Here is a 12,720-nt window from a genome sequence, read left to right as displayed (position 1 = left end):
GGGTAAATAAGGCCGAGATCACGGAGGAAGACGTCCGACGACGATGAGGCGGTTACCTGAGCGTGGGTGGGGGTGGTTTGCGGGCGTGGGCAGCATCCGACGGATGACCAAAACGGAGGCGGGACTGCAGCAGCATCATAGCCCAGAAGAATCGACGCCGAGTAGAAGTGGAACAGAGTCTGCTCCTCGAACCACGCCTTGAGCTCGTGCAGCTATGACAAGACTCCACCTTTTCCTCCGTACACTGCCGCCGCGAGCACGCAGTCCATCCCCTCGTCGGCAACGGATGACACGTAGCGCCGGAGCACGCGGCAGACGCCGACGGTGTCCATAGCCTTCACCTCCGGGCGCTCCGTCCACCACACGGCGCCCTCGGGGCCGACGACTCGGACGCCGGAGACGCGGAATCCGAGCAGAACGCTCGTGGTCCCGCGGTCCTTGGCGAGGCACTTGGCGTTGTAGGGCTCCGGCGAACTCGGTGGCCACATGATGGCGCCGATCTTGATGTCTGCGACGCAGGGCGCCTCAAAGCCCGCGAGGAGGTCGTCGAGGACGAGGTGCGGATGTGGCTCCCCGGGCTGCGCCTCGGTGGGGAGGAGTCACGTGTCGTGGAACCGGGGGAAGAAGGTGTCTCGGATGCGGGCCGGGACGGCGGCGTGGGCGAAGAACGCCTCATAGAAGGCGACCTCGTGCTCCCCACAGTCACCGGCCTGGAGCGGCTTGTAGAAGAGGCCGGAGCCGTCGATGAGCGGGCCCAGCTTGCTGGCGGAGGCGCGGTGGCCGGCGACTTGGTGCTCCGGTGGGGTGGAGGTCGGACATGGTATGGGGACTATGGGAGCAAGGGGTGGCGATGGTGGAAGCGGTGGGTTTGCGGCGCAGCGGAGAAAGAGATTTTGGGGGCGGGGTGGTTGCCAAAGGCAGGGACGGCTGGGACGAGGGAGGCGGAGGGGCGGGGGCGGAACACGGTCGGATGGCTTTGGATGAAGCGAACGGTCTAGATTCACGGATGGCAGAACGAGAAAAGGCAGGCTACCCTTAGAGCCTTAATAAGTAGTATAGATTGTAGGATAAATTATTGGTCGAGGACTCAAGGGAGCCTTTCCAAAACACTAGTAACATATACAAGTTAAGAAAAACAATTAGCACATATATAGATATGATCTCATGGTCGAAACAAAAACAAAAGAAATCCGCGCTGATGTTGACTCTGTTTGTAACCCTTGTAGCACCCACTACTAATTATACTGACAACCAATGATCTTTCTCTAGGTCACTGTGCTCACGTCGCATGTGCTTCTCGCTTGAGAACTCAGCAACGTTTCAGACATCAGGGACTGCAGCGACGTGCTGCAAACCAGACAGGCTCCCCAATGATCTTGCTTCAGAAAATAGCTTCGCCTTTGCAGTCACTACAGTAAACGGAACAACGTCCGACGGCCAAAACCGTCGGACATAAGGTTCAAACCGTCGGAAATAGGTAATGTCCGACGACATTAACCTATCTCCGACGGTTTTAAGCCGTCGGAGGTAATTCGTCGGAAATAGCGTAATGTCCGACGGCCGCCGTCGGACATAAGCTATCTCCGACGGCCGCCTCTGCCCGTCGAAAATAATAAACACCAACCGTTTTACCGGTCAGCCTGTGGGGCCCACAGGCTTATGTCCGACGGCCCGACACTAGGCCGTCGGACATAACCAGGACTTATGTCCGACAGTATATGACACCGTCGGACATAACCATGCCTTATGTCCGACGGCTACCACTAGGCCGTCGGACATAATAAATTACAGATTTACACAAAATTCTGTTTTTTAAAAAAAATCTGACATTTACAAAACAAAAACAGATTTCATGCACATATAGACATTCACAATCACAAATATACACATTCAAATAAGTATTTACAATCACAAATATTCTCACATAAATATTAACATTCACAAATTTAACATCAACATATAGGTCCGACGGTTGTTGCAAACTGACATTGTGTCTCACAAACAAGTGTTGCAAAGTGTTTCATAAATTAACATCACGACACATCAATCATATCCATCGCCTGGATGGTTCGAGTAGCCACCTCCTCCGGCTGGACTCTGCGTGTTGAAAAGGTTGTTCACCCATGAATGTGTTGTGTCGTCTTGACTAGACCCATCTTCAGGTGCGGCAACTGAAGCGGGTGGTGTCTGAAATCCCTATAACACAAGCACATGAAATAGTAATCACTCAGTTGTTCATTTAAACACATAAGACATCTATGAACATGTCACACACGCATATGTGTACATACCATAGGGAATTGTGACGGAGGCGGAGGCGGAGGTGGAGGCGCCAACATTTGGCATCGGTCGATCATCAGCATTTGCTCTGTACCATGCCTTTATAGCCTGAATTCGTGCATAGTACATTGCATCTGCAACGACATCGTTCACGTTATACTCAAACACGTAACGAGCGTTCATATCATATGATCCATCGTTCGACAACTTGTACCGTTTCTGCAAAAAAAAATAGTGTTATCATAAAAGCAAACATATATGGAGTAACTAAAATAGTATAAACAATTCATACCCAGAATGCATCCCAAACTAGTGCCTGTGTGTTGCCAAACGTTCTACAAACACCATAGCGATAATGCTCCCAAGTGGTGGCGGGGACAGACTCGCCAGTAGGCAAAGTCACAAGACCAGGCCAGTGTAGACAAACAAGATTACCAAGGACCATGTTCACCTGCCTGTAGTGTCCTATGCCTGTGAACGAGTCGTCGATCCAAGTCCTGCAAACAGAAAACAATATAGAAATTAAAACATAACTTTCAATAACATTTAAGCAAAGATATGTCACTCACTTTCCACTAGGCTTTATCAAAACCCGAGATTCGGGTGGAAGCTCTAGAGGTGGTCCAACAAAATGCAGCTTCCTCGTTCTCTTAACTCGAGAAGTTCCAGACTCAGCTGCGGAATCTCCACCAGCCCTAGAATCCAGTGAAGCGAGCTCCGGCGGACGATGAACCGGTGAAGCGAGCTCCGGCGGGGTCGGGGCGGGCGCCGGTGGCGTCGGGGACGGGGGCAGCGGCTCCGGTGGCGTCGGGCTGCGTCGGGGTGGCTTCGGTGGCGTCGTGCTCGGGCTGCGCGTCGGGGCGGGAGGGGAGGTCGTCGGGAACGGGCTGTGCTTGGGCGGTGGTGCCTGGCGGCGGCGGCGGCTTGGGTGCATATGGGCTGTGCGCGGTAGAATGAAACGATGCGGGCTCGGTGGCGTCGGTTAAAACTCCTTATTTCCGACGGTGCCCCAGGAGGTCGTCAGACATAAGCTTATGTCCGACGGCTGTTAGACAGACCGTCGGAGATAAGCTTATGTCCGACGACCAGTCTGACAGCCGTTGGCTGTTTTTTATTATTTTCGACGGCAGCCTTTGGCCGTCAGACATAACCTTATGTCCGACGGTGGCCTAGGGGGCCGTCGGAAGCCTTTGGCCGTCGGACATAACCTTATGTCCGACGGTGGCCTAGGGGGCCGTCGGACATAACGTGGCCGTCGAACGTTTTCTCTTTTGCTGTAGTGAGTTAGATGACAGTGAAAGTGAAGCGAAGCGAACGAAATCGATTTTAGGAGGATAATGAGAATGAGCTCAGACATTCAAAGCGATCGAGTAAGTAAACTGTTGTAGATTTCGACTACGGTATCCACATGGTTCTCATCATCTATATATAAGGAGATAGAGAGAGAGATGAACGTATACGGTATTGCAGCTATATATAAGGAAGGAAGGAAGAAAGAAGATACCAAAAAAATGTACACTTAATTGGCTTGTTGTCAGCAGTGTATATGCATGCAGCCATGGTAACTTATAGGGCGCACGAACGTACGATGCTACCAAGGCTTGAGGTCGCCAGGCGGTCCTGCGGTCCAGTTGAGGACCCTCTCGTCCCCGGGCTTGAGGAAGACGCCGTCCCCGTGCGGGAGCTTGCGCGCGAGGCCGTTGAGGATCTGGTGGAACGCGTCTCCCGCCTGGGCGGGCTGCGGGAACAGCATGGCCTGCTTCATGGACGGGTTGGCGAGGAGGCGCTGCTTCCGCAGGACGACGTCGGTGGGGATGGACGTGAGGATGGTGTCGAGCCTGGGGACGTCCTCCTCCGCGACGAACACGCCGATGTCCTCCCACGGGATGGCGTCCGCGAAGGGCAGCACGATGTCGTCGGCGACGATCACGGGGATGCAGCCGAACACCACCGCCTCCACCAGCCTCGGGCTCCACGGCGCCCAGCCCAGCGGGCACAGGCAGAACACCGAGCGCTGCATGTCCTCGTAGTACGTCGCCGGGTGGTCCGTCGAGATGTCGAAGAGCGGGTTGTTCTTGAAGTTCTCCCAGACCGACGCGCGTGCGCCCCTGCGCGGAAGTAAGTGACGTTTGAGGGAAGCCGCCGCCGGATCACTCACTCGTAGACAGACAGACAGACAGACAGACAGTTGATTTATTAATTACCTCGCGTAGTAACCGCCCTCGGGATCGTTGCTGGTGTCGTAGAACAGACCGCGGAAGTAGACGAAGATGGAGCGCGGGGTGTCCGCAGGGATAAGGTGAGCCTGCATCTTCTGGGGAGGCGCGAACGGCGGGATTGTGATGGACCCGTCCTTGAGGCAGACATGGTTCTTCTGTCCGAAGGTCTGGACCAGCGTGGCACGCTGGAGCAAGGGAAGGATCCCGCGTCCGATCGCTTTCTCTTCCTGAAAAAAACAATATTGGAAGCGCTTGTGTTACAGAAACACAATAAGGTATGTCCCAGTTGTTCCAGATGCTGCAGGTATTATTCAGTAGTACACAGTACCTCTCTATCATTGCTCAGCATCTAATTCTAATCTTCATTAGCAGAGAAGCATAAATAAGTGCACGCGACAGCTACTTACTCCATATATGCAACTACCTACCTGATAATGGAAGCAAGCGCCAAAGTCATGTGGCGTGACGAAGAAGTGGTCGGCGCCCTCCGACCTGTTCCAGTACGGCCAGTTGGTGGCGACGAGCTCGATGGCGCTGCGCATCATCCGGGGGGACTTGAAGGGGAGCGGGAGGCCGGACGGGGTCAGGTCGCAGGTGGTGTACACGGGCGTGTAGAACCAGTCCGCCTCCTCGGGGTTGAAGGTCCGGACGGCGCTCGACAGCAGGAACCGGTGCATGAAGATCTCCGCGGCGAACATGTGGCTCAGGCACCTGGGGTCCTTCTTCAGCAGCTTCTTGTTGTACTTGCTGGGGAGGTCGTACACGTACACCTTTAGCCTCCCGACGGGGTTGTCTTCCAGCACGTCGCCGGCGCTTCCTGCGTTTTTTTTGTTTTGTTTAATCGGATTGTCAGTTATTGCTCAGCGATTGAGAGTGAGTAACTTCCTAGCATACTGTACAAAATCAGGATCAAACTTCAACGGGATTTAGGGTTCAGAGAAGGCCTGAGCCTGACAGGTCAACTGCCACACTAATCGACGCAGGGATGATCGGAGAAGAAGAGGTCCGCCATCTCTCACCTGAGATCCTCTCTGTCTGGTGGCCCTGCTGCTGGGCCTCGGCCCCGAGGAGGAGCGCCGCCGCCGAAGCAGCGGCGAGAATGGCGACGGCCAGGACCCACTGCCTCATCTTCTTCTGGATCCCTCCGCTTCCCCGCGGGCCTCTTCTTCCTCTTCCCAGCGACCACCCGTTGTTTGTGTCTCTCCTCTCCTCCCTCCCCAACCCTCTCCCTGTCTCCCTGTCTGGTCTGGTCTAATGAGGCAGCAGGGAATCCCCCCAGGGGTCCGGTAATTAAAGACGGAGAGATCCCGGCCAGCCAACGCGAAGCTTTTCGGCCAATTCTTCTCCCACCAAGAGGCGTTCGGTGGGGGAGCGAGCGAGAAGGTGAGCGGTGGCTTTCCAACGCGCGCAGGAGCAGGACAGACAGCTTCGGGACGGGAAGAAAGGGGTGAGCGAGAAAGAAAGCGAGGGTAGGGGACTAGGGAGGCAGTCCCTGCGGCTGATGCTTCTTTTTTTGCTGTATGGTAGTGTTTGCTAAATAGGAGTACGCACGCATGATGGATGCATCTCCCCTCTTCCTCCTGCCTTCATCTAATCTTTTCCCGCACACCATTGGTGAGCTGCTGTAGATGTGTTATTATATTGTTGTGCTCCGTGAACGGAGGTTTGGTGAGGGGTTTGCCTCCGCAGCGGATGTCAGGTTTCTTTCCTTTTCCTTTTCGTCCCTCCATCCTGGTTTGGTTTCACCAAACTTGGACTGGACCTCTCACTTGTCTTCTGCCCTAACAAAACGCCAGCCAGACCTTGAATTCTTCGGGGGGGGGGGGGGATTTGCTTGCAGCATTGGCCAAACCACGCTGTTAATAAGGCGTTAGCGTAACTAATCGTGCTGACGTGGGGCCAAATGCTAGCTGATGCTCTCCACGGGACGCATTCAAATGAGTTTTGAAAAATAAAATTGTGCTGTATGCCAGTGTGCCAGTACTAGGGGTGGTAACGATCGATCCAAATGTTTCTTGACCATTTGTTAGATATAGTCCTAAATTAATTTTTATTCAAAAATATATATAAATAGAACTTGATTCTAATCGGATCCTTAAAATTCGGCTTCTCCGGTCATTTTCAGGTCCTTTTCACCCCCCCGCTGTTCCAGCTTGCAAGCAATGCTTCTTTTATTGTTGTTGTTATTATCACCATCTTTTGCCTCGAAAGAAATGTGAAGCATGGTGACTGAGATTGTTCCCTCGCACATGGGGGGTCATGCGTGCATGAATACGACGGAGCACACTGTCATGGCTCAGCATGACTCATGAGGGGTTCTTTTTTTTTTTCTTATGGTAGTTGCAGCCAGGGCAGCATGCCGCGTAATGCTCTCCCCTTCGTTTTTTGTTTAATTAGAACTCTAAAATGATGTTAAAAAGTTTAACCAAAAAACCGATTGTTATAAGTATTGTCGGGGACCATAATTAGGGGTACCCTCAAGGCTCCTAATTCTCAGCTGGTAACTCCCATCAGCATAAAGCTGCACAGGCCTGATGGGTGCGATTAAGTCAGGGATCAGTCCATTCGAGGGACTCGATCACGCCTCGTCCGAGCCTAGCCTCGGACAAGGGCAGCCGACCCCGGAGGATCTCCGCCTCGCCCGAGGCCCCCCTCCAGCGGCGAACATATTTCCGACTCGCCCGAGGCCCTGTCTTCGCCAAGAAGCAACCCTGACCAAATCGCCGCACCGACCGACCAAATCGCAGGAGCATTTAATGCAAAAGTGGCCTGACACCTTTATCCTGACGAGCGTCCCTCAGCCGACAGAGCCGAAGTGACCGCCGTCACTTCGCCGCTCCACTGACCGGTCTGACAGGAAGACAGCGCCGCCCGCGCCGCTCCGACTGTGGTGCCACTTGACAGAGTGAGACTGACAGGCAGTCAGGTCCGGCCGCAGGCACCATAGGAAGCTCCGCTTCGCCCGACCCAGGGCTCGGACTCGGGCTAAGCCCCGGAAGACGACGAACTCCGCTCCGCCCGACCCAGGGCTCGGACTTGGGCTCAGCCCCAGAAGACGGCGAACTCCGCTCCGCCCGACCCAGGGCTCGGACTCGGGCTAAGCCCCGGAAGACGGCGAACTCCATTCCGCCCGACCCAGGGCTCGGACTTGGGCTCAGCCCCAGAAGACGACGAATTCCGCTCCGCCCGACCCAGGGCTCGGACTTGGGCTCAGCCCCAGAAGACGACGAACTCCGCTTCGCCCGACCCCAGGACTCGAACTCCGCCCTGGCCTCAGCCAACGGCCTCCGCCTCGCCCGACCTAGGGGCTCGGACTCGACCTCGGCCACGGAAGACGGACTAGACCTCGACCTCGGAGGAGCCTTCGCATCGCCCAACCTAGGGCGCGGGCCGGCCACGTCAACGGGAGGCGCCATCATTACCCTACTCCAAGCTGACTCAGGCTACGGGGAACAAGACCGGCGTCCCATCTGGCTCGCTCCGCCAGATAGGCAATGATGGCGCCCCGCACGCTCCCTGACGATGGCGGCTCTCGGCCCCCTTACGGAAGCAAGAGGACGTCAGCAAGGACTCGACAGCCCCGACAGCTATCCCTCCACCAGGCTCCAGCGCTCCTCCGACGGCCACGACATCACACAAACCGGGCACCAAAATCTCTCCGGCCGCCACGATGGCGTGTACTTAGGGCACTAGCTCTCCTCCGCTAGACACGTAACACTCTGCTACACCCCCATTGTACACCTGGATCCTCTCCTTACGCCTATAAAAGGAAGGACCAGGGGCCTCTTAGAGAGGGTTGGCCGCGCGGGGACGAGGACGAGACAGGCGCTCGCTTGGAGCCGCTCGCTCCCTCTCCCGCGTGGACGCTTGTAATCCCCTACTGCAAGCGCACCCGACCTGGGCGCGGGACGAACACGAAGGCCGCGGGATTCCCACCTCCCTCACGCCGGTCTCCGGCCACCTCACTTCCCCCTTCGCGCTCGACCTCGCGTCGACCCATCTGGGCTGGGGCACGCGGCGACATTCACTCGTCGGCTCAGGGACCCCCCGGTCTCGAAACGCCGACAGTTGGCGCGCCAGGTAGGGGCCTGCTACGTGTTGACGAACAGCTTCCCGTCAAGCTCCAGATGGGCAGTCTCCAGCAACCTCTCCAACCCGGGACGGTGCTCCGTTTCGGGAGTCTTGAGTTCGTGTCCCTCGACGGCAGCTACGACATGATACTCATTCCACCGCCGGGCGACAGCGACAATGGCGGCCGATAGTCCGCCCGCTGGCGGCGGAATCGACGACGTCTTCCCCGCGTGGTGGAAGAACAACATTCGAACTCACCCCGTCCTCTCCCCCGCCGACGGAGGAGGAGGCGGGGCAACCAAGGCCAAGCAGGAGGCAGCGCCTCGTCGGCTGTCGAGCGAGTCGACGGCGCCAGCGCCCTAACGGGGGGCGCGTCAGGCATCGACCTCGCGTTTGAGACGAGGACGAGCGCCGTCTCCCCGCAACGCGCCGATTCCGGGTAAACGGACGACGCCAGCGCGCTCACGAAAGGCTTGATGGACGTCACCCTCGTACCTGAGACGACGGTGCGGTCAGCCCCCGACGTGACTTCATCGCTGCCCGTCGACCAAGAGGTACCGATCGATTCCCATCCCACGCCTTTCGGATTCAGCCTCGAACCGCCAAGCGACCTCGCTTTGGCGGACGCTCTCGTAGAGGCGAGTCCGAACCCTCTGGGGTTTCGTATGCGATCGCCTTGGGACCGGCTGACGGATGTCTCGACCTACGGGCCCTCTGGGTCCGAGGAAGACGATGAGGCCAGCTTCTGTTGGGATTTCTCTGGACTTGGCAACCCCAGTGCCATGCGGGACTTTATGACCGCATGCAACTACTGCCTTTCCGACTGTTCCGACGGTAGCCACAGCCTCGGCGACGAGGACTGCGACCCAAGCCGCGAATGTTTCCACGTCGATCTAGGGGGTCTGAAAGTAGCCTAGAGGGGGGGGGTGAATAGGCTACACCTAAAAATTTTCACAAAAAAACTTCGAAATAGGTTAAATTAAAGTTGCACAGGTGCAAACCGGTTCAGTCGATTTTAATCACAACTGAACAAGTTTGAACCCGCTCAACTTAAATTTGATAATCTATTGAACAAATGCGAAGTAGTAAAGAATATAGCTAAAGATTTTCCCTACACAAGAACTACTTAAATGAATAGTATGAACCAACCACCGAATATAAAGCGCTTGACAAGAACACACAAGAACACGCGATATAACTCGAGGTTCGGCAACCACCACAAAGGTGTCCTACTCCTCGTTGAGGAACCCACAAAGGGCCGGGTCTTTTCCAACCCTAATCCTCCACAAGCCGACCACAAAGGTCAAGGCAATCTCTTCTCAAATCTGCTCAAGGAGCGGGTGATACAAACTTCTTGGGGTCGTCTACAAATTTGGAGACTCCCAAGCAACCTCTAACCGTCAAGGAACACGAGGTTCCAAGAGTAACAAATCCGCACACGGTTAAGTTTGCAACGAGCTCAAGAACAAGAGAATGGGAAAATCGAGATGAAATTGACAGCGAGTTCGATCGAGTTCACCTCACACCAAGGGTCCTTCAAATGATTGAAGGAGATGTGATTGCGGGTGTGAAAGGTGAAGTGAATGCTCTTGTTTGAAGGTTGGTCAGCCAAAGATTCGTGGGAGAGGCAGGAGTAAATGAGAGAGAGAGTGAGGGGGTATATAAAGGACCCCCAAAAAGCTGGCAGCCGTTGGGAGAAAAAAGGTCAAAAACCGGTTGAACCGGTTTTCAAACCGGTTGAACCGGTTTTCAAACCGGTTGAACCGGTTTCTACCAGGGGGATCCCGGTCCACTGGGCTACTCAGCCGGACACTGGACCGGTTTCAAAACCGGCTGAGTAGGGACAAAATTCGGCTCAACCGGTTTCAGAAAAATATCTGCTGCGACTTTTCTGACAGCTCTGACTGTCAGACAGGTCAGAGCAGAGGTGGCAGGGTGAACAGTACCGAAACCGGTTGAACCGGTTTCAGGACCGGTTGAACCGGTTTTGGGGGCTGAAACCAAACTTTGAGAATTTTGAAGAGAACAAAAGGGGAGACTTTGTGGGAAGTAAAATTTGTTTTTCTCAAGAGCATTCATGATCTGGGAAAATTATCTCCAAGGAGTTTTCAAAAGATTTTGAACTTGGCTCGTTTCACAACTTACTTAACCGTCGCGGATCCCTCTTAATTGTACGGCGATTCCTATGACTCAAGAATTATAAACTTAGCACCGCCGTTGTTTCATAGCACTTGGAGCACGCCATTTGATGTGGAATTTTAAATCCGCTGTGCTTTATACTTTTATGCTCGTAGGATCTGTGCTTCTCCTGTCTGTAGAAATACTGTGTACATACTAGGAGCAAACTTGTTAGAATCTTAGTTTGTTTTGTCGTTAATCACCAAAACCCTCAATTAGGGTTGATTGCACTTACAATCTCCCCCTTTTTGGTGATTGATGCCAAAACAAACTAGAATATAAATAAGAATTAAAAGTTACAAGTACTTGTGAGATAAAATCTTTTGTGTATGTGTAGCTCCCCCTAAATATGTGCATGAGTTTTGCGATATTAACATTGACTTGATATGTCAATTTGCAACATATTTAGAGAGAACAATCACCACCATGCACAAGAAATGATGAGGAATTAAACATAGTTGAATAGAAAGAGTAAAAGCACATTCAAGCTCATTATTGCATAGCATATGATATGAAAAAGTTCTACAGCTATTACAATAATGAGAGCTTGTCTCATCCCATCATAAAAGTGTTTATGGCATTCAAGCCATGCATGCATCAAATAGTTATTACAGACCAAGTGTTCATTACAAAAATAAAGTACTGAATAATAAACTTTCTCCCCCTTTTTGGCAACAAGAACCAAAAAAGAGAGAGAGAAGCGCCAATCCAACGATCACCAGTGAGGAGGAGGATGATGAGGAGCGAAGAAGTGTTGCGCCAGGTCGGAGGCAAAGTGTTCCTCTCCAGACTGAGCCGGAGGAGGAGCACTGCCAGACGGGTCCTGGGGCGGAGGATAGGAGGACGATTGGCCCGGATCCCCGTGATATGGGGGCGGGACAAACTGCTCCGGATCATCAAAATAAGTTTCTTCTTCTTCGACGTCATCGGCTGTTGAAAAAGGTACCCCATATGCCTGCTGGTACCACTCGTTGACATCTGGAGGAGGAGGGTGGAGAGGTACATCAGGAGAGCGAGGGGCGAAGGGAGTACCCAAAGCGGAAGCTTGACGACGTAGGTTGTCGTCGGTCTCCCGCTGGCGGCGAGCAACCTCGTGGACATCTGCAGCAATATTTCGGCACATGGAGAAGAAAGCTACAAACCCGTGGGCCAGGCGGGCACCCATCCCACGGCCACGACCTCGACCACGACCACGACCACGTGGTGTGGGAGATCCGCGGCCAGGGGAAGGGCGCGAGGCACCACCAGCAGCAGCACCAGCACCAGCACCAGCAGACGGACCCGCAGATGTATGACCACGAGAACTGGAGGGGGCTTTCCTGAGACGCCCAACTGGATTGTTGGGATCAATCCAGAAAGGAGTGTATGACTGATGTCGGGTGCCTTTGTCAAATCTGAATTGGGTCACGACCTCAATCATCTTCCTAATGAATGGAGCATGAAGACACCCCTTCAAAGGAAAGCAGGCTGCATGAATAATTTCCTGCCATATCATGTCAAAGACATTAATCCTTTCTGAGCTGTTGGGTTTCATAAAAGAGAGCAAGACCTTGCTCTCCCCAAGGATGTTCATATGATTTCCCCCTTTTGGAATGAGGGTCATCCTGCAGAGGGAGTTGATATAACGATAATACTTATGAATGTTGGTCGACTCCCAATACTTTCCAGACTCAGACAGATGAAGATCCTTGGCTTCATCTCTTGTGGGCTGCCGGAAATCATGAATCTTGATCTTGTCTCCAGATATATCATCGTCAGAAAAACCAAGAATGTGAGCAAATCGACGATAGCTCACCTTGTACCAACTACCTTCAATGAAGAAGTTCAGATAGGGGTAGTTGTAATGATTCTCCTCGTCTGCAAGCTTTATCCAGAGAGTGGAGTAGAATTGAGCAATCACTTCATCATTCCAATCATATTGGAATGTCATGATATTTTTCATTTGTTTCCTTTCACAGGCCCTCAGTGCCTG

The 12,720-nt window shown here is 53.6% G+C and overlaps 1 protein-coding gene and 1 pseudogene across 1 annotated transcript; both read right to left on the bottom strand.

Moving 5' to 3' along the window:
- Positions 1-52: 52 nt before the first annotated feature.
- Positions 53-819, bottom strand: LOC103652316 (inositol polyphosphate multikinase IPK2-like; annotated as a pseudogene).
- Positions 820-3,650: 2,831 nt separating this feature from the next.
- LOC100191151 (uncharacterized) lies at positions 3,651-5,900 on the bottom strand. The gene is made up of 4 exons (NM_001136587.2): positions 5,519-5,900; positions 4,928-5,316; positions 4,485-4,726; positions 3,651-4,388 (listed from the first exon to the last, which is right to left on the bottom strand). The coding sequence occupies exons 1-4, from the start codon at positions 5,625-5,627 to the stop codon at positions 3,872-3,874; spliced, it is 1,257 nt and encodes a 418-aa protein (NP_001130059.2). The 5' UTR covers positions 5,628-5,900; the 3' UTR covers positions 3,651-3,871.
- Between the last annotated feature and the right edge of the window lie 6,820 nt (positions 5,901-12,720).

Source organism: Zea mays, chromosome 3, assembly GCF_902167145.1.
Source record: "Zea mays cultivar B73 chromosome 3, Zm-B73-REFERENCE-NAM-5.0, whole genome shotgun sequence".
Classification (NCBI taxonomy): domain Eukaryota; kingdom Viridiplantae; phylum Streptophyta; class Magnoliopsida; order Poales; family Poaceae; genus Zea; species Zea mays.
This window is presented reverse-complemented; position numbering and strand designations above follow the sequence as displayed.

Bases quoted from the DNA above. Each gene is read 5' to 3' on its own strand.
- LOC100191151 (NM_001136587.2), bottom strand. From the start codon at position 5,627: ATGAGGCAGTGGGTCCTGGCCGTCGCCATTCTCGCCGCTGCTTCGGCG. The intron at 5,317-5,518 runs GTGAGAGATGGC...AAAAAAACGCAG, and splicing joins CCAGACAGAGAGGATCTCAG to GAAGCGCCGGCGACGTGCTG. The intron at 4,389-4,484 runs GTAATTAATAAA...ACTTCCGCGCAG, and splicing joins GAGGGCGGTTACTACGCGAG to GGGCGCACGCGCGTCGGTCT.